This window comes from Drosophila elegans, unplaced genomic scaffold, assembly GCF_018152505.1.
Source record: "Drosophila elegans isolate 14027-0461.03 unplaced genomic scaffold, ASM1815250v1 contig_208, whole genome shotgun sequence".
NCBI lineage: Eukaryota > Metazoa > Arthropoda > Insecta > Diptera > Drosophilidae > Drosophila > Drosophila elegans.
In genome coordinates, this window is record NW_024545578.1 from 6,047,189 (window position 1) to 6,066,327 (window position 19,139).

The 19,139-nt window shown below is 39.2% G+C and overlaps 2 protein-coding genes across 2 annotated transcripts; both read right to left on the reverse strand.

Moving 5' to 3' along the window:
• Positions 1–8,155: 8,155 nt before the first annotated feature.
• Positions 8,156–8,866, reverse strand: LOC121467136. The gene has a single exon (XM_041708487.1). It carries the CDS (start codon positions 8,864–8,866, stop codon positions 8,156–8,158), a length of 711 nt encoding a protein of 236 aa, XP_041564421.1.
• Positions 8,867–9,353: 487 nt separating this feature from the next.
• On the reverse strand, positions 9,354–11,303 carry LOC108145625 (membrane metallo-endopeptidase-like 1). Its single transcript, XM_017271161.1, has one exon. It carries the CDS (start codon positions 11,301–11,303, stop codon positions 9,354–9,356), a length of 1,950 nt encoding a protein of 649 aa, XP_017126650.1.
• Positions 11,304–19,139: the final 7,836 nt, after the last annotated feature.

Consider the following 19,139-nt stretch of genomic DNA (forward strand, 5'->3'; position numbering starts at 1 on the left):
CCTTTTTAAATTCCAAACTTTTGTGGTATAAATATCTTTCAAACGGCATTCAAATTTGGCGAATAGAAAAATAAATAATAAAAATATTATTGAATGACTATTGAAATGTTCTATGTTATATTTAAATTAAATATTAAATACAATGCATATGTAATTGATTGTTTTAAAATTACCTGTGTATACAATTTAGAAGAGTTCTTAATTGTTTTAAGTGAATTTAAGCTAAATATGGTTTTAAATTAATTTTCAAATTTTAAAATCAATTTCGAAAATAGTCAAATGAAAAATTTCAAAATATGTAATATTTTCATTTTTAAAGAAGTAAAAAAATTTGTATATTGAGTACAACTGTGTATTTTTAGCAGCGTTTGACTAAGTAATATCTGTATCACTTAAAAAATGTTTCAACGTTTTTTTGTGTGCATGAGAATAACCAGGCCACAGGTACGTTATAGGACAGGACTCTGGCCGACGCTCGCTTGCCTCCTAACGAGCCGTGGCTAGGCCGCCCTACCACCACCCCCCACTCAGTTACCCAATGACCCACCCACCCGCTCAACCACCCCCTCTGTCACCCTGGTCTGTCTGTTGCTGCCGCTGCTGATGCGGCGCGATTCCTTTGTGTGCCATTGTCGAAAATTGAATTTCAAATTATTTTCACAGCTCTCTGGGCTAGCGGTGCTCCACTTCCACTGCCACTTCCACATCCACTTCCTCCTCCAGTTTTCCACTTTTCCTCCGGCTGACTGACATTGAGCCACGGCTGTCTCACTGGTGTGGTCTCTGTATAATCGCAGCTTTATTAATTTTTTATCGCCTACTTGTGCGGCGATTTTTTGAATTTTTATTGGAAATTAAAAATGCTAATGTCTTGAGCGCAGAGCAGAGCACTGCTGGGCATTGCGGCTTTTTTTGTTTCTGCCTTCCCAAATGCCTTTCTAATTTCTGGCCATGAAGTATGCCGAATGACCTGTCAGAGTTTATTAAGCGCTTTGATCTTTTCCAGCTCGCCGGGGGAGTCGACTCGCCAAGTCCAAGACCAAGACGTTAATGATGTGGCAAATTATAATGGCTGCTGACAATTGACTGGACTGAACACCCAGTCACACTTCCACCGAAAATAAGTTGGCTGAAATGCATTCAACTTGAATGGCCATTGATTTGAGCCTTGGGTTTCACTCTTGATTGGCTTTGGCTTTGACTGTGACTTTCCTCCACCCAGCTGCATTTATTGAAAACTTTTACACTCTGAGTTTGTACGGGGAATGGCGTGTGGGCGTGTGGGCCAATTGTCGAGCACATAAATTTCAGGCCACATGTCTGGGTCGTAACATTTAGCTTAGATGGCAAACAATTTGCCAAATTGGCCCTGGCATTATTTTTTCTGGCTAAAGGCTTTTAAATTAATAAGGCGGTGAGGGCGTTTTGGGTCCAGACAAAGTTTGACAGGACAAGGCCTGAATACACTTACACTGAATAGGGTTAACTAAAAGCTCAGGGGATTACTCTTGCACGGTAACCAATTTGTTTTTAATTTTGCACATAAAAGAAAGAAAAATTTTAACTAACTTTGAAAATAATATTTAATTCAAGTGATTTTTTCATGTTCTATATTAAAGAAAAGTTAGTCATAAAAAAGTTACTTCAAAAAATGATAAATGTATTTTAAAAATATATTAAAAAGTATTATTTGCATTGCTTTTTAATTCTTCTACTAAATTTTCAAATTCTACTAAGACACTTTCCATGTATTCATGGGTTTACTAAAAACTTAGGGGCTATTTTTTCACAGAAACCAAATTGTTTTTAATCTATTCGTAATTTTGTAGCAAAACTGAAAATAATATTTAATTTAAAGTGATTTCATGTTTATATCCTCAAAATCTTCAAATAAAAGTGTTAACTTTTCAGATTATAATTTTTGTTATCTGTATTTCTGAGTGAAATTCATTTGCCTTTCGTGCATTTTTGATTCGCGTGCCAGCTTTTCGGGCTTATAATTTCTTAACAAAGGTGCATATGATTTGCTCAGCTGCTAAACACGGCCAGTCACGTGCCGAAAACGCTTCCCAAAACCCCGCTGGAAAACCCTCCATTAAGCTGACAGGAGTCGGGACGACTAGGAGAAAGTCAAATGTCATGTTTATGTCATGTTACCATTTCGTTGGCCACGCTTTCTCCACTCTTTTCTTCGTTTGTACGCTTTATTTCACTTTGGTATTGTTTGTCTGCTCAGTGCGCGTTTTTGCGGCACATTTCATTTTATTTGTTTGGAAATATTTCACTTACTCTGACATCCGCCAGCGGAGCTGATAAACTTGGGACGAAACGCGGGCGAAGATGCGGTCTTCAGACGAGCCGACGCCGCCGACGACTCACGCAGCTACCACCCAAATCAGACATCCCATTTCAACTCTCTGTCTCAAAGGAAACAGGATCAGCATCTTGCGTCCCACACATCCTTTTATGACATTTACCTTTATGACAGGTGTTTTGTGCGTGTAACACACACACACACACACACTCGCCCAACTAAAATATTAATTTTCCCCTTTCGCGACTCTTGTTTTTTATGGCTCACACGCTTGATTTATGACCAGCTGGAGGCGAAATGTGCAACAGGAGGCCAAAGGGTTGGCCGTACTGTGCCACCCCCTCGAGAATTAAATTTAGCATATGGCCAAAAAGTTGCCTTCTTTAATCAACATCGAAACTGAAGCGCTTAGCACCCCAACAAAATAAAAAAAAAAATAAAAGAAAAATTAAAAGATTAAACTAAACGCCTGGCTGCGCATTCTCTGCCATAGATAAGTAGCAGGAGCAGGAGCAGAAGCGCCAGCAACGCAGTAAAAGGAATTAATTCAGTTAAAAGTTTCGCATTAAAAGCAAAAAGAAGAAAGGAGAGCGTTTTAAAGGAAGAGCAGCCATCGGATGAAGCAAAAACTCGTCGAACAATAAAAATTTAAAATAAAAAAAATAAAAAATGTAAGAAGAAGAAGGAAAAGGAGAAGGAGGAGAGCAGCAAAGTTGAAAAACAAAAGTTTTTAAATATGCTCGTCTGCTGGTTGGCTTTGCCTTTAACTCCTTTGGCCGCTTTGTTTTTCCAGTTTCTCAGCTTACTTTCCCCACCCTTTTTTTGGGGGGTTTTTTTTTGGTCGTGGGGTGGCGGGAGGAAAAGCGACTGCAGCAAAACAAATTGCAAATTAAGAACTAATTGGCTTACACAACCTAAAGCAGCCATTAAAAGGGCTGAAGGCTGAGGCCAAAGGTAGCGCGCATTCAGTTTAAACTTCTTGGCCAAAGTTTTCTGCAGCTCACAGATCACAAGTTAAAAGCAGAGAAGGGGGTGCAGGAAAAGCGCGGAAAAGCGAAAAGAAAATCAAATAAGTTGGCGTGAAGCACCAAACACAAGTAAGGAGTGTCCAGCTGCCAGACCTGTTGTCCTACATAATTAAAAGTGAAACAGTAGCATTCTTAACGCCTGAACTCCAAGGAAAAGCAAAAGAGAGTAGAAAGTAGAAAGTAGGAAAGGGGAAGTTGACAGTCCCTTTTCGGTATCCCTTTTCAATTATTTAGATAATTATTTGCACATTTACAGGTTGGCAGTTTGGGTGAAAACCGAAAAGGGCCGATCCACCTCCTCCCTGAAATGCCAGAATCAATTATCACCTGGAGATTACATTACGCATTCGCCACGTGGGTCGAGCACTCGAAGTTTTTGCCCAGGACGTGCATTTTCACTTAATTTATGCAATTAATTTACACTCTGCCATGTCAAATGCAACGCCCCTCCTCCATTCTCCTCCATCAACGCATATTATGGCCAGAAAATGAATGGCTAGGGTTGAAAAAGGCGAGCAACTTGCTCTGACAAGCTCTGTCACTGGATTGTGTCCTTGTGTATCCCGCAATCAATGCAAACAGCAGCGTAATCGCATTGACCAGCCCAGCCGCCCGACATTAACTGGGACAATATTGCTGCTGACAGTAACAGCAATTGCAGTAGCACCACCAACAGCCACATCAACAATAACAAGAATAATGCAATGGCATAAATAAACATCATGAAGCACGCTCGAAGATGAATTGCCTCCGAAACAGAAGCTTAAAAAGCATTTAAAATTTCACAAACTTCAAGGGAGAGCCAAACAGTTTTCCAGGACCAACATTTTGGTTAAATGAATAGCAATAAGTACATTTTTGCATGATTAAAAAATTCTTGAAGCCATTTTCGACTTATTAAGTTATTGAAAAACTGAGCTATATTTAAGTTATTGTAGCACACCTAATAACAAAAATAAAAGGTTCTTAGTAATTTTTAAAAAAGTTATTCGAAAAATTACTTAAAAAAAAATAAATATATTTCTTAAGTGACATTTAAAAAACTTTGCAAAAATAAATATAGCTGAAAGTGATAAAGTATCTTTTTGAAGCAATTTTAGACCAAGTTTGTGATAAGTTATATAATTATCTTACGTAAAAAAAATTAATCACCCAAAACCGAGGCTCAAAACGCAATTTAATTTTCGAAAACAAGCAGAGAGTGGTCAAAAAGTGGCCGGGTTCATTGGGCCCCAAAAAGCCCGACCAGAACCTAAGCAGCCGAAACGAAACGCATTAAAAGTGCAACAGTTTCGAGTAAAGTTATTCCTGTTTGACCGCTGGCTATTCGCTGAAAACGGGTGAAAAAAAAAAAACAAGAAAACAAAAAATAGCTGTGTATAGTGTATGAAAATCAGAGCTTTTTGTGGTAGCACTCTCTCGGCAGCTGCAAAGTAATCACAGCAATGGGTTTTGTGCTATTTCCATTTGCCGACTGTAGAGTTTTGAGCTGTTCTCCTTGTTTTTCGGCTGCTTTCGGGCAGTTTTTAAAAATTAACACATAACAACACTGAGGAGAGCAATCACTGCACTGGCTGGAAGCACTTCCGCACCGAGGGCTGCAGCCAAACATTTGAAAACTTTTTACATTTACATCAAGCGTTTGCTGTTAGAGCGTTTTATTAAATTATTACGCGAACACACATAGTCACACACACAAACACACGCAGCTCAAGAGCTGGGGAAAATTCATAGACTGAAAGTTGAGGCTTTATGAGCTGCTCCTAGTTTGGTCTGTTGGGTCGCATAAATTTCCGTTTCCGGAGACTGCAAATGAGCCACAAGCGGCCGCAGTCGCCCAGTTTGGGGTCAGTCGGAGCACTTTAGGCCACAACTAAATTTGTGGCCCTTTCGCGGCACGCATTATAATGCAGAGAGCACTGAAAACAAATTACATTACAAATGAGGGTCAAGCTGTTCCTCACTTATATGTATCCAAATTTGTTTGCCGAAAATAAATTAGAGAATAATTATTTTGGTATCACAATTTGATGTAATATCAGACGGTCATTACTAAAATACCATAAAGACAAAAAAGAAATTTCCCCCACATATTTATCTTAATTAATCAACTATTCATTTAGTTTAAACACTTAATGAAACTAATAATTTGGTATTTAAACTAATAATTTGGTATTTAAAGGTATATTAATATTATAACTTTATTATCATATTAAATGTTTGCATGTTTTTTGATTTTATATATTTCAGTTTAAGTCACTGTGTTATCTAACCATAAAAAGCAATAATTTCATTTCATTTTTCAAAATTTTAAGTGAGCTTTAGTAAATCTAAAACAAATTATTTCCGGTGCAGTTAGTGCGGCAACAGTAGCTCGGAAAGTCTGGCCAACAGCAGGAGGCCATCCAGGACATCAGTCAAGCCGCCGAGCTTAATTAATTATGTCGTCTTTCAGTTTAAAGGCGTTTAAGATGCCCAAAGCGAGACGGTGCGAGAGGGAAAGCGGAAAAGTTGGGAAAGGGATTGAAAAATGCGGCTGCCGCATGCCGACAATGAAAAACGCGACCGCAGCAGCAAACAGCAACAATGCAGTTGACTAACTGCCGCCAAGTGACCCAAATTATTCACGATGAAGACGATGATGAGAAGGACGTCCATTCGAGGAGATGAGTGGATGGGCGGGCTGGTGAAACCACTCTCAGGCCGCCAGCATTGCATGAATTATTTTATTCTTTTCCCTTTTTCCCCTCTTTTTTTTGCAACTTATAGTCCTGGACGATGCTCCGATGGCAGCCGTCAAAAGGGCGTGCCAAATTGTGACGGAAAGTGTTAAACTCCCTGGTTTCCACTACCTTTTTTTTGATGAAAATTTAATTTAAAATGTATAGGTTTGTATTCATACATATTCTTAGGTATCATATAGACCTAGAAAGAGACTTCACATAATATTGTAGGTAAAATAAATGCGAGTTATTTGTGATGTTTTAGAAATTGTATTCTATTTTCACTTTTACTAATTTAGGCCTATATTTTATAAATTAAATTTAAAAATAATGTAACAAAACACCATGAACTAGTTGTATATATTTCATACCTTCCTAATAGTATGTATTTATGTGTAAAAACCAAGCTTAGCATATCAAAATATTTATGAAAGCAAATATGGGATATACCAAAATGTAGAATAGTAAGAACCCAAATTTTATTCTTTTGTGGAGGTAAAAAGAACTGATTCTTTTGTAAATCAGCAATTTGGTTTCAGAGGTTCATACCGCCACCATGGAAATCGTTTAGCATTAATAAAACGCAAATAAAAACTCTGTCAAAGTGCGGCTGAATTTGTAAATGGGGAACAAAGCGGCGTATACCTGATATGGGCTAAGCTGCTGTGTGTGTGTATGTGTGTGTGTGTTTGTATGGGAAACGGCACGCAAAGCATTTTTGATTAGGCGACGCTCTGGAGCGCGCTATGTTTTTTGACTTTAACACACGGCGTATACGCAACGTGAACTTTTACCCCTGCCAGTTTGGCTTATTTAGGCGCTGCCATCAATCCTTTGACTAACCTTACTGCTCCTCCCCCTCCCACTCTTTTGCTCCCTTTTCCTCCTTTCCCCCTTTCCCCCCTCTCTCTCTCTCTCCTTCTCTCTCACTTGCTCATTCTTTTACGCGCTTTGACATTTTAAAAGCATTTTTATGTAGATGCTCTCTGTGGTAGTGACTTTTTGCGGCTTGCATTGAGGCTTGTATAAAACTGTGTTTGCGCCTGTGCTTAAGTGTGAATAGCCTGCATTGGCCCCTCAAATGTTTTCGCATAGTTTTTGAGCTTTCCATTTCTTTTACATATTTTACGTTTACGTTTTATTTTCAGCTGTTGCATAAAGGACAAAATGAATAATTCACTTCAGTTCAAACCATTTCATTTTTTTGTTTTTGGCTTTATAATTATTTTCATTTATTTAAACCATTTAATATCTATTATTTCGCTGTTAATTATGAGGCATAGAACCAAAGGTGGCTGCAATTCCCTAAAGCCGTTTATTAACAACTAATTGCGACTGGCAATGCGTGCAAAAAGTTTGTCATTCTCGCTCAGCGTTTTTTGTTGTTCTTTTTTTCTATATACCAGTTGTTGTTTTTGTTAAGGCTGTTATTTAATTTAATGAAAATTGATGATAATTGTTTGTTAAATTAATTGAATATTGTTCATTTGTGCGGTTTGCGCATAGAAATTACCGGAGGGCAAGAACATCGAGTGCTGCAACAATGATAGCATCAGCTGCAATTATGGTCTATATTAACAGCTCAGCAGTAAATGTGGTTGCAGGGAAATCAAGAATTATTAGTTACCCTCAGATTTGACTCCTAACAATAAACGCATTGTAAACTTCTTTTTTACATTTTATTTATGTTCCATAATCTATCACACTCCTGTATTCTTTTTTCACCACAGCTTGCACTGACGGTCCTTCGCTGAACACTCAAAAGCCCTGTCAAACGGTGTGGAGCTGATCAGCATTTGGTCCAAGCGCCAGGTTTCATCATCCTGACCGTCGACATTCGGAAAGCCATCTGTGCAGAAAGACTGCGCCACATTAAGAACAAATACCTGCTGAAGTGGAAGGAATCCTCTGAGCTGATGTCCCTTGAACTGTTTTGAACGCTTTCCAAGTAAGCGGAGTAGGCTAGATTAAGCCCACCGATATCGGCCAGGCGATCGTTGATGAAGTTTATATCATATTACTCAAGCACTCCAATCCCTCCTTGAACCGGGGCAAATTCGCGATTTCAATTTTCATTCAATTTTCAAGTTTCATTCAATTTTCCCTTCCAATTTTCCATTGTCGTGAAATTTGGCTAGAGTCTGAATATACGACTCCAGCTTTTTGAAGTTTTGCACTAGAGGCAGTCTCGCTACTATTTTCAAGTCATAAAGAATTCTTAGTGCTGCCCCATAATCAAACAGCTTATCCATATTGGGGTTAATTAGCTTGTTTCCATAATTCTTTCTGAGCTGCACGTCGACTAAAACATTGGTGAAACCGTATTGGCTATACAGATATGCCAGGGTGTTCATCCACTTAAGTTCAGGCCCATTGGTCGTCAAAAGGGGCCAAGTGAGTCCCTCGCCTGGAGGCGCCAGTCTCAAAAAATGCCCTATCTTTCGCGTTTTTAGCGAAGCTTTGAGGCAGCTGTGGAAGAGTCTTATTAGCTTTGCTTCGATGGACTGGTGGTCAAAAACACTACAAATGGACGAGTTCATCCACAGCTGTTTTACCTCATCGATAAGGTAATGGTTAACCTTGTGGCTTATCTCCTGGAAAACTCCGCTAAAGAGTTCACCTTTGTGGCGTTCGGCGTTTTTATCACATGCGTATTCGGAAAAGTTTGTGCATGCATTGGAATTCTCGTTTCCATTGCCCAGAATGTTGTTCAGTATCCACGTATTGGGCTCATCTATTGTGTTCTCATTTAGAGAAGCGTTCGCAATTGAGATGAGCAAAAGCCAGACAATCCACTTCATTCTTACAAACAAAATTAACTGAGAGCTCAGATTTCAAGTACTAAGCTGAGTAAAGCAAGCATTAATGTAGTTTACTTGTAAATTTTTTACTTAAATCATTTTTAACAGCAAGCAAATACCTCTATAATGTTGAGATAAGCTGTATGTTGTTCATTCAAAGTCAACTCTTGAGTACATTTAAAGCTATATTTAAGAGCTTGATAATTGGCACCCACTTTATCAATTCGAAACAAATACAGCAGTTGATAGCTGTGATGTTTCTCATTCGTGGTCAACGTTTTATTTTTTGTAGTGTGTTTAATTGTTTTTATAATTAACTGCGGGCAAACACATCGAATGCTGCCAAACTGAAAGCTCAGCATTGTTAGTTACCGAATAGTAGCCCCATGATATATTCCCAAAAATAATACCACCAAAGTGGGTTGGGTTTACTTTTTTTTAGATTTTATTTATTGAAGAACAATAAATTACACTTCCCGTTGTTTTTTCACCAGAGCTGGCACTGTAAGTCCTTCGGAGGACATTCAAAAGTTCTGCCAAAAGGCGAGGAGCCGAACAGCATTTGCTCCAAGCGCCACTTTTCAACAACATGACGGCCGATTTTCGTAAAATCACTTGTGCAGAAGGACTGCGCCACATTGAGAAAGAACACCTGCCGAAGTGGAAGGCTGGTAAAATTTTTAGCAACTTGTTTCCTATCAGAATTCTCTGATCTAGTGCTTTTAACGCTTTCCAGGTAAGCGGAGTAGGCGAGATGAAGTCCACCGATATCTGCCAATCGATCGTTGCTAAATCTTGTTTTTCCCAAGCACTTCAGACCCTTCTTGAACCTCCTTGACTCTGCGATTTCAATGCCAAATTCGTTCACGTTTCCTTCGCTGTCGTAAAGGATATTGTCCTTGTCGATGGCGTGCATTAGCTCCCGGGCGAGAACGAATCCCAATGAGCTGTATGTAAAAACATCGTGGCTGTTTAACAGGAAAAAGGGCTCCTGCAGAAGGTCCACTGGCAGGACGATGACGTTCTCGGGGCTGAGATAGTACGGCCCAGAACTAGAAAACGTATCTGGTTCGGGTAGGATGAAATACTTCTTTGGATCCGCAGACAATTCGTTTAATTGCTTCAGTATCTTGCCAGCGGTGAAATGCAGAAGATTGAGGTGTTCCCGAGCAAAGTCCTGGTCGTTCATAGGAATCTCCAAACCCTCATAGTATTTGTTGAAAAATTCACGAAGCTCAGTACGATTAAGCATGTTGCTGATGTTGAGCATAGTGGCCATAACCTTCCTTAAAGCCATATCCTTTTGCCCAGCGGTCAGGCGAAGGCGATTGCGCTCGATTTTTAGGAGCAACTGTTGCCGAACTCCCTCGAAGATTTTCTCAATTTTCGGTAAGAACATTAGCAGGTTTGGATGGAAGCGTTCCGTAATGAGAAGGCTTGAGGCCACATACATATTTTGGCGCACATACTTTATGCAATCGATGGGATCCCCGCCGGCCTTGATTTCATACTGCAGAGATAGGGCGAAGTTAATCATTATATAGCTACCCAGCAATTCGGTGTCGGTGGAGTCCATTAGACTCTTAAGGGCAGTAAAGTAGCCCAAGTTATACACCTGCAACCGGAAGTTGGGTTGAATGTCGTGGCCAACTATTGTCTGGATGAACTCATGCCAATCGTAACCGGTTCTGCTCGTCATCTGTTCCACAGTTATAACCTGCCTGTTTCCTTTGTTGTGCACTGTGGTCAGATACTCAACTTCCCGGTATAGGTATGTGACCTTATTCAAGAGAACAAGGAACCTTAGTGGTGGTATTTTTAACTCCCGAAGAATTCTATGTGCTTCCAAATAATCGAAATAGGGACCAACTATATCGGGATTACTTAGACTCAAAAGATGCTCCGTACTGTTTTCATAATTCGTTGTGATCTTTACGTCGAATAAAACATTGGTGAAACCGTATTGGTTAAACAGATATGCCACGGTGCTCATCCACTTGAGTTCAGGCCCATTGGTCGTCAAAAGAGGCCAAGTGAGACCCTCGCCTGGTGGAGCCAGTCTCAAGAAATGCTCTATCTTTCGCGTTTCTGGCGGCGCTTCAAGGCATCCTTTGTAGAATCTCAAGAGCCTCGCATCGATGGACTGGTCGTCAAATGCGCTCATGGTCGAGTTCATCTCCAGCCTTTTTACCTCGTCGAGAAGGTAATGGTTTACCTTGTGGCTTATCTCCTGAAAAATTCCGCTGAAGGGTTCACCAATGTGGCGCTCTGCGTACTTGCCACACGCATATTCGGGAAAGTTGGTGCAGGGACTGGAATCCTTCTTTCCATTGCCCAAAACGTAGTCCAGCACCCATTTATTAGCCTCGTCTATTGTCTTCTCATAAAGAGAAGCGTTCACAATTGAAACGAACAAAAGCCCGACAATCCAAATCATTACTGCTAGCAAACTAAACTCAGTGCCCAGATTTTAAGTACTAAGTTGGGTAAAGCAAAACCTAGAGGCGAATTGGTTCGTATGCTGGGGTTAATGGAGGTCTCAAAACACTGATAAGAATTTTTGTTGGGTCTTGACAAAAATAAAGAACGTGACGTCCATAAATATAGCTTCAAATGTTTTAAAAAGCTAAGCTGATTACCATCGAGATACGTTTGATATTCAAAAGTCAGCAAATACGTTATATTTTTAATATTGAATGATGTAAAAATCGAGTACGATTTCTTATAAACTTTTTTTTTGTGCACTTGTAATAACAACAGTCAATTAATTGCATACTACTATTTGGTTGATCATAGCTGTATGAATTTTACACAGAATGGGTACACTGAAAACAATATTCAAGAGCCTGGTTATTGATAACAGCTGTTAGGAATTGCTGTGCTAGCATAGTCAAGAATAACAAAATGTGAAATATGAAGAAAAATTCTCAAAAAGTTTAATTGTGGAAACTTCAAGCTAAACGGATTTAATGAATACTTGTAAGTTAATCAAAAGCTTACATTTAATTTGAAAGCTTCATTATTTTCTATCCTGATAAGTCTGGCAGTTGAAATGCTATTATGCTAGTAACTACATTTTTAGGAATTTAAAAATTTTTAGCAATTCAGTAAGCTATTAGTTAATGCCAGTTTTTAATTAAACAATCATAATGCACATATATTACTGATAGGGTTTTTCTTTGCGTACCTGCTATCTATCATCTATCTGCCATCTGCCCATTCATCGGAGTGTAAACATCTTTCATGGAACCACTTTTCCCAAGTTTCTCGTGACAGTTTTCCTGCATATTTCGCTCACCTCATCAGCTCGCACAGATTCCATTTCGTTTGCATTTTCCCCGAGTGCCACGCCCCCAGAAAAGACCCGACCCGCCCTCAGTTCACCTGACAGCTGGGAAAGCGCATACCATTTATTAAGAGGCAACTATCAGTTTCGCCCTGCAACGGCGACCGTGTAAAATACTTTTCGAAACTTTTCCTAAGCCAACAAAGCAGGCGATGGAAAAGGGGTTGGAAAAACTGGGCGGTGGGCGGGGTCACCCAGTAAGGGTCAGTTGGCGTCTTGCGCTCAACTTTCGCTTGCATGCACTTTGCCCACTTTCCACTTTTCGCTTCGCCGTTTGACGGTCAAAAGTCAACTCGAAGTCGAGTTCACTTCAAGTTGAATTTGTTTGCAGGGGCAAGTGGGGCCAACAGAGGGACGGAGGCAAAGGGCGGGGGGCGGATCAACCATACTATATAGCTGGAGTGATTCATTACTTTGATTCTCTGACTTCTATTCACTTAGTTGTCCTAGTTGCGTGCCATTTTGTGTGCTTTCATTTTCAGCCACCGCCACAAGTTTCGACTTTGGCATTCTCATTTCCCGTTGGCCCATTTTAAACTGGCCCAGACAAATAATGACTCAATCTTTTACTATTTTTATGCTCATTTCATACTTGCCAAATTTTCAGCAGAACAATTGCTGCCGTCACGCACAACAAAAATCTGCTAAAATATGTTTTAATATAAGTACCCCCTCTTCTCGTTTGCAGCTCCAACTTTTGCTGGTTAAAAAGAATGTCAAACAACGACGTGGATGGCGAAAAGTTTTCGGGCCAACTCTAATAATATTAAGCGTATAGCATAAATATTTAAATTTCATTGTCACTCGCACTCGGGCGCCCCGCATTTTTATGCAAATACTCGGCAGCCAAATTTATTCGCTTTTGTCACGCCAAAAGCCGAAGCCAAAGATACACATGAGTCTGAATCCTGAGCTCTGAGCTCTGAGCCCTGAGTTCTGAGTTCTGGGCCGGCAACATGCGGTGGCCCACGGCAAGACATGGCCATCAACTCTGGGCAGTCGGAAATATTACCAGTTGTAATAATATTTGATACCCTTGCTGGTCTTGGGAACTATCGGTCCTAGAATCTACACAGAAAACTAGTGAGTAATACTTTAATTAAAATCATATTAATTAAAGTCTTTATTCTTATATATACTATTAAAATTAAAACTTTTCTTTAGATTGATTTTTGAATTGATAAATTATCATAAATTTTTTCCACATTTTATGTTCATATTGAATATATTGAGCAAAGTATTATAAGTCACACTGCTAAATTATAAAGGCTATTTATTTAAAAGTTCATAAGCTTTTCTTTTTGAACCTTTTCTACTATTTTATGTATTATAATAATATTACTTTTTTGCTGCTAAAGTGTAGAGAAAATTTATTTAAGAAATTCATAAGCTTTTATTTTTGAACTTAGTCTAGTAATTTTATGAGTTTGCAAGTCAATGTCAACAATTACACTTTCTTACAGTAAGTTCTTCTTTCCTTAACTTCGCGGTACCACATTATTTTGGGTGTAAACCACCATTCAAAAGGGTATTCAACCCAGGACTTGTTTTGCCAGTAGTTCCAGTTTTTCGGGGGCATAAAACAAAGAGCTTCTCTTTGGCAGTCTGCGGGGGTCGTGCTGTCGAGTTGAGCGGTCGATGGGTGGCAGCCAAATGAAAACATCAAATGGCTTGTTTGCTTTTGCCAGGTGGGTCGCAATCGTTGTCGTCTGGCTGATAACTTGGCAACTTCAACTGCTCAAATTATGCCGCCAGACGCGGGCCGAGGACGACGACCGCCAAATGACTGGCGGGACAAACAAACCTCGTACACATACATTCACAGATACTTGTACATACACAGATACAGATACAAAAACAAGGACAATTGCCGAACGTGAGCGGCGCGACATGCCAAAATCGAAAGTAGGCAACATCAACATCAGTAGTGGGCGGGGACCCCTATATACCCCTATACCGCACCACACCCCCATCCACATCCACACCCACACCCCACACCCATGGCACCCACTTTTGCACAGACCAAATGGCGGCAAAAAGAAATGAACTGAAATAAATTGTACGTTTCCTGAGCAATTTCCATGGCCCTGCCTTTTTTGCCATGGCTGTTGCTGGCAGGGCATTAAATAAAACGTCAGCTCCAACAATGCTAAAAGTGCCAGCAATCAAATAAATTCAAACGTGACCAAAAATATCCACATATTCGTATTATCCACTTTGCCCCGTCCGCTCTGCTCGTGTGTGGACTTTTCGACCGTGCGGTTGCATTGTGCAGATTTGCGTCGCGCCATAAATTTCTGAGAATGTCCACATTGACCAGCTTAGTCCAACATCATCAACAACAATCGGGGCAGCGTCTAGACCGGCCAGCAATAATTCCACAGAATAGGTAATCATAATGGAGATATTGCTGCCAAGAACTGTACTACTGAATCACAGCTGGAATCGTCGACTAAAGTGTGGCCACAAAATGTTCAAGGGTTCGCTCAGAGGTAATTCGATGATATACAATGTAAGCTACACAGAAATGAAAGAAAGTAATAGTTTTATTCAAAATTTAAACCACTTTCCCAAAAGACCATTCGCACAAGCAATTTTCACAATTTGTTAAGCTGCAACCAAAACAAAAAAAATTTAAGAAGTTATTCCTAAAAACTCAATATTTAGCATATGCCTAAACTTAATTCGGATTTCAAACGAATCGTAGCACACTCATACAGTCATATTATACAAGAATAAACATGCCACCGATTATTAAAAAATATCGCCAAATAAACTTTCACTTTACCAGATAATCTCACAGTGACAAGCATAAAAAGGCTTCATCAAGTTGAGCGCCTACAGATTAAATTTCTCCTTTATTTTTACCCTTCAAACGTTTTATTATTTAAATCTGAAAATGTAATTAACCATCAATATGCGATTGACAAAATATATTTGAATTTTTTTCACTTCAATAGTGAACTTACGGGGATTTTTTATCCAGCCGCCTCATGGCGAAATATGTTTTTATCCGTTCGAGAGCAACGCGATTGACATTAAATAAAGAACGATGTGCACAACGGCAAAAAAGATGTGGCGTAAAATAAGTAAACCATGACACATTTAATACGCATACTGTATGTATAAACATATATGCATAGGCAAATGGCTTTATTAACACAGACGGATAGATATTGATATTGTCTCGGTGGACAGGCCCAAAAATATGCAATCGATTCTGGTCAAAAGGTAAAGGGCAAACACGGCGGCTACGTGACATGCAGCTGAATCCGTGCATTTTAATTGAATAAAATAATATTTACCCAGCTAATGGCTTCGTTGTACCCGTCTAAGGCAACAGCTCCAGACAATTACCGCTTTTTAGTGTGAAATACTTCAAATCCGACCCATTCGTGCCGGCATTCACTTGTCGCGGCTTTATCCGTTGCAATAACAGCGGTGGTCCCCCGGATCCGGAGCCAACCGCATTTTCCCGGGCCACCGAAAACCAAAAACCAAAACCGGACCCGTGCCGAGGTACTTCCTCCCCCTCCCCTTCTGCCGCCCAGTTGCCACTGATAAAATGGATTAAGCCCTGAAAGCAAGCATTTAATCTCTATAAATCTCATTGCACTGGCACTAGAAGACACGGCTTAAGTTGGATTCCAAAACACACAGAGGGAATTTATACACATATATAAAATATTCACTTATGTTATATATATATATGAAATCTGTGACATGAGATTTAAAAAATTAAAGAACTGCTGAGATGTTTAATTATTCCCCAAGACTGAAGGACCTTAAGGCATATTTTCTGGTTAAATGTAGTCTTTAAATTGCCAAAATAAAATATTATCTTAGCTTTAAAATTAGAAAATTAAAAACCAGGCAATACACTTAAAAACTGAACGTTATAGTATCTAATGATATATTAAAGCTATTTTAAGATAGTCGACATTGATCAAACTAAAGTGATGCTTTCAAAACTTATAACTATAACTATGTTATGATTATACTTATTTATCTTAAAATCTAGGACATAAAAGTCAAATAAAAGAGTTTCGCCGCGCGGTGAATTCTATACTATGATTATATTAACACGATTTTCAAGCAATGCTAAAGTTTTTATCGGTGTACTTATTAGTGAAAAACATAAATTACGTTGGGTGATGCACTGAGTTTGTGGGTGGCAGGTGCCTTGACTCTAACCAAAATGATATTTCGTAGCTCTGATAAAAATCATTTAATGACAAAACGCGCCCGTCTACACAATAAGGCCATTTAATTTAAATGAGATTAATCATAATTATAAGACACAAGACACGAACCGAAGGCCAAAGTGGCCTGAGTGGTGCTATTAAGTGGCTTTAGCTACGGAGACTTGGTTTTTATGGCAGTTTGCCTTTCCTGCGGTCAGGGCTCTGAGTGACTACGAGGTCAGAGGACTATGACGATGACTACGCAGATGTTGATGTTGATGCTGATGCTGATGCTGATGACACACTGATTGACGGCACCTGGCTGTGGTTTCGCCATGTGTAAGTCTCTGTGGGCACCTTTGCATGGGGCTATTTGCCTCGAGTGCAGTGTGGGTTAATTTAAACACAAGCCGCAGCAAATTAACCTAATGCCAGTCGCGGCCCTTAGCTTTTGCATAAAAATCAGGCAGCCACCACGTGAGTGGCATGCCCTGTAATGAGCTATACTCCTATACTCCCCCATTTCATCCGGAGTGTGTGGAAAAAACTAGCAATTGAATACCTAGCCACATGGCCTGTGGCGTAAGAGCTGGCTGCTCAACTCCTTGGTTTCTGTTCCTGACTCTGATTCTGGTGCGAGCTCTGGATCTGCTGCTGGCTGCAATGCAATTTATGAAAAATAATTTAAATATCAAAAGGCTTTCGTTTTAATTACGCGCAAGACAAAAGCCAAGAAGCGAAGTCGGAACCAAAAAGGAAACGCCAGTCCTCAGTAGTTTTGACTCGACCCCAGTTTCACTTCCAATATTTTCTCCTTTTCTACACAGAAAACGTTGTTCGTTTAAATGAAAATTAAATACAAATATATAAATTAACAATTTTATGGAGTTTCTGAAGATATGCAACGATATAATTGTTTTAGTTTAATTCGCAATACTTATGTATTGATATGTGATTACATTTATTTAAAGAACTGAAATTACTAATTCAAAAGTTCTTTTTGATTTTTTGATTTTTTTACCTTTAAATTTATGCACTAGAAAATGCAATTACAATCAAAACAAGTATTTTTGTAAAAACTAAACAACAGTCATTCTATATATAGTAAACATATTTTTAACTGTTGTAAACATAAATTAAAATAAAATAAATAATAAATGGTTCAACAAAAAATAAAAGAAGACATTTAGGAAACAGATATTATAAAGCGCCTGTGACCCACATTTGTATTTAAGACTCAAGGCTCTTGTTAAATTTCTTTTACTAAATACCTACACGTTAGCTGCTCTCAGTGTATTTGTCAGCTTGGAGCTCCATCGTTGCCGCTTTAATTCCGGGCGACGACGCCATTTCCATGCCCGCTGCGTTTAAATAATTAATTAAGATTGATGCAGACTCATTTGTCTTGCTGCGCCAAGGACGAGCCAGTCAGGATGCCTTCTCCCGCTCACTTTGCATTTTGCTTTTCAATTTATTTTGTTGATGTTGCTGTTGCTGCGTTGCGTTGCCGTGTTCCATATCGAAAGATTTTGCATTAGTTTGCATTAAAATTTCACTTTGTAGCTTGTTGCCGCCTTTAATACTGCCAGTGTCGATGCCAAAAACGCGGAGTAAAATGGGAGCTCAACATTTTCGCCTACACAGCAAGCGAGTGTGTACCGCAACTCCGGCTTTTACATAAATTTTGCCCCGGTCCCAGACAAAGTTGCATTTGCTGTAATTACATTGTAATTCTCGATCCGGCCCATTGCGCTGCCATATACTGGCTGGCCCGGGGGCGGTGGGGCGTGTCATTTCGCTTAGTAAGCACGCATGCATTCGCTTGCCAAATAGGCGGATTACAGCGCAGAAATGAGTTTATAAACAAGTCCCAGTCAGACCAAACAGATAAAAAATAATTGCAATTGCCGGGGCGGAAGGAAAGCCCCTATGATTGGGGAATGGATCGAACTATAAATCTTCCGAACCATTCAAAGATTTTCCAGGCAATGTTACTTCAATTCTACAGCAGATTTGCTAGCAGTAGAGGTCTGAAGAAATTTCACTAACTTTAACTAGCATTTTTAAAAAATAAAAAAATTATATATCTATACAACCTAATTTACATTAAATATTTTGCAATCTAAATAACTTAATATCGTTTGTATGATACAAATAAAATAAAAACATTTTTAATAAATCCAAAACAGAAATATGGCCAAAATATATTTATTTATTCCTTTAGCTCAACAATCAACTTAATTTGCTTAATATTCCATTTTTATTCAACAATATATTTGGGCTTCTCTTTTGTTTGCCTGATGCAATTATATTATCCCTATTTGGAAATGTAAATTTCTGTTGTTGGTGTGACACGTGTGCTGTGGGGTTTTTTTAATGCGCAATTCGCGTTGCAGCTAACTTCTTGATTTTTACCATGAATTTATTTATTTAAATAATCCCATTTGTTTGGAAATTGTATCATCATGGCGGCGGCAGTAGCGTATCAAAATTTAAATTTAAATAATAATTAGTGGCGCGAAATCGCTTTCGATGAATCGAAGCTTTCGCAAATTGGCAAATAGCGCACAAATAATGGCAAATATAACACATAAAATTAAAAAACAAAAGCCTTTCGGACGCTACTGTTGCTAATGAAAACGAAATTAATTAATTTAAAACAACGATTGGCCGATGCCATGGAGAATGGGGGGCGGAAAATAAAAGGACAGCCGGCCCACACGGCGTATGCGTAATTTTCATA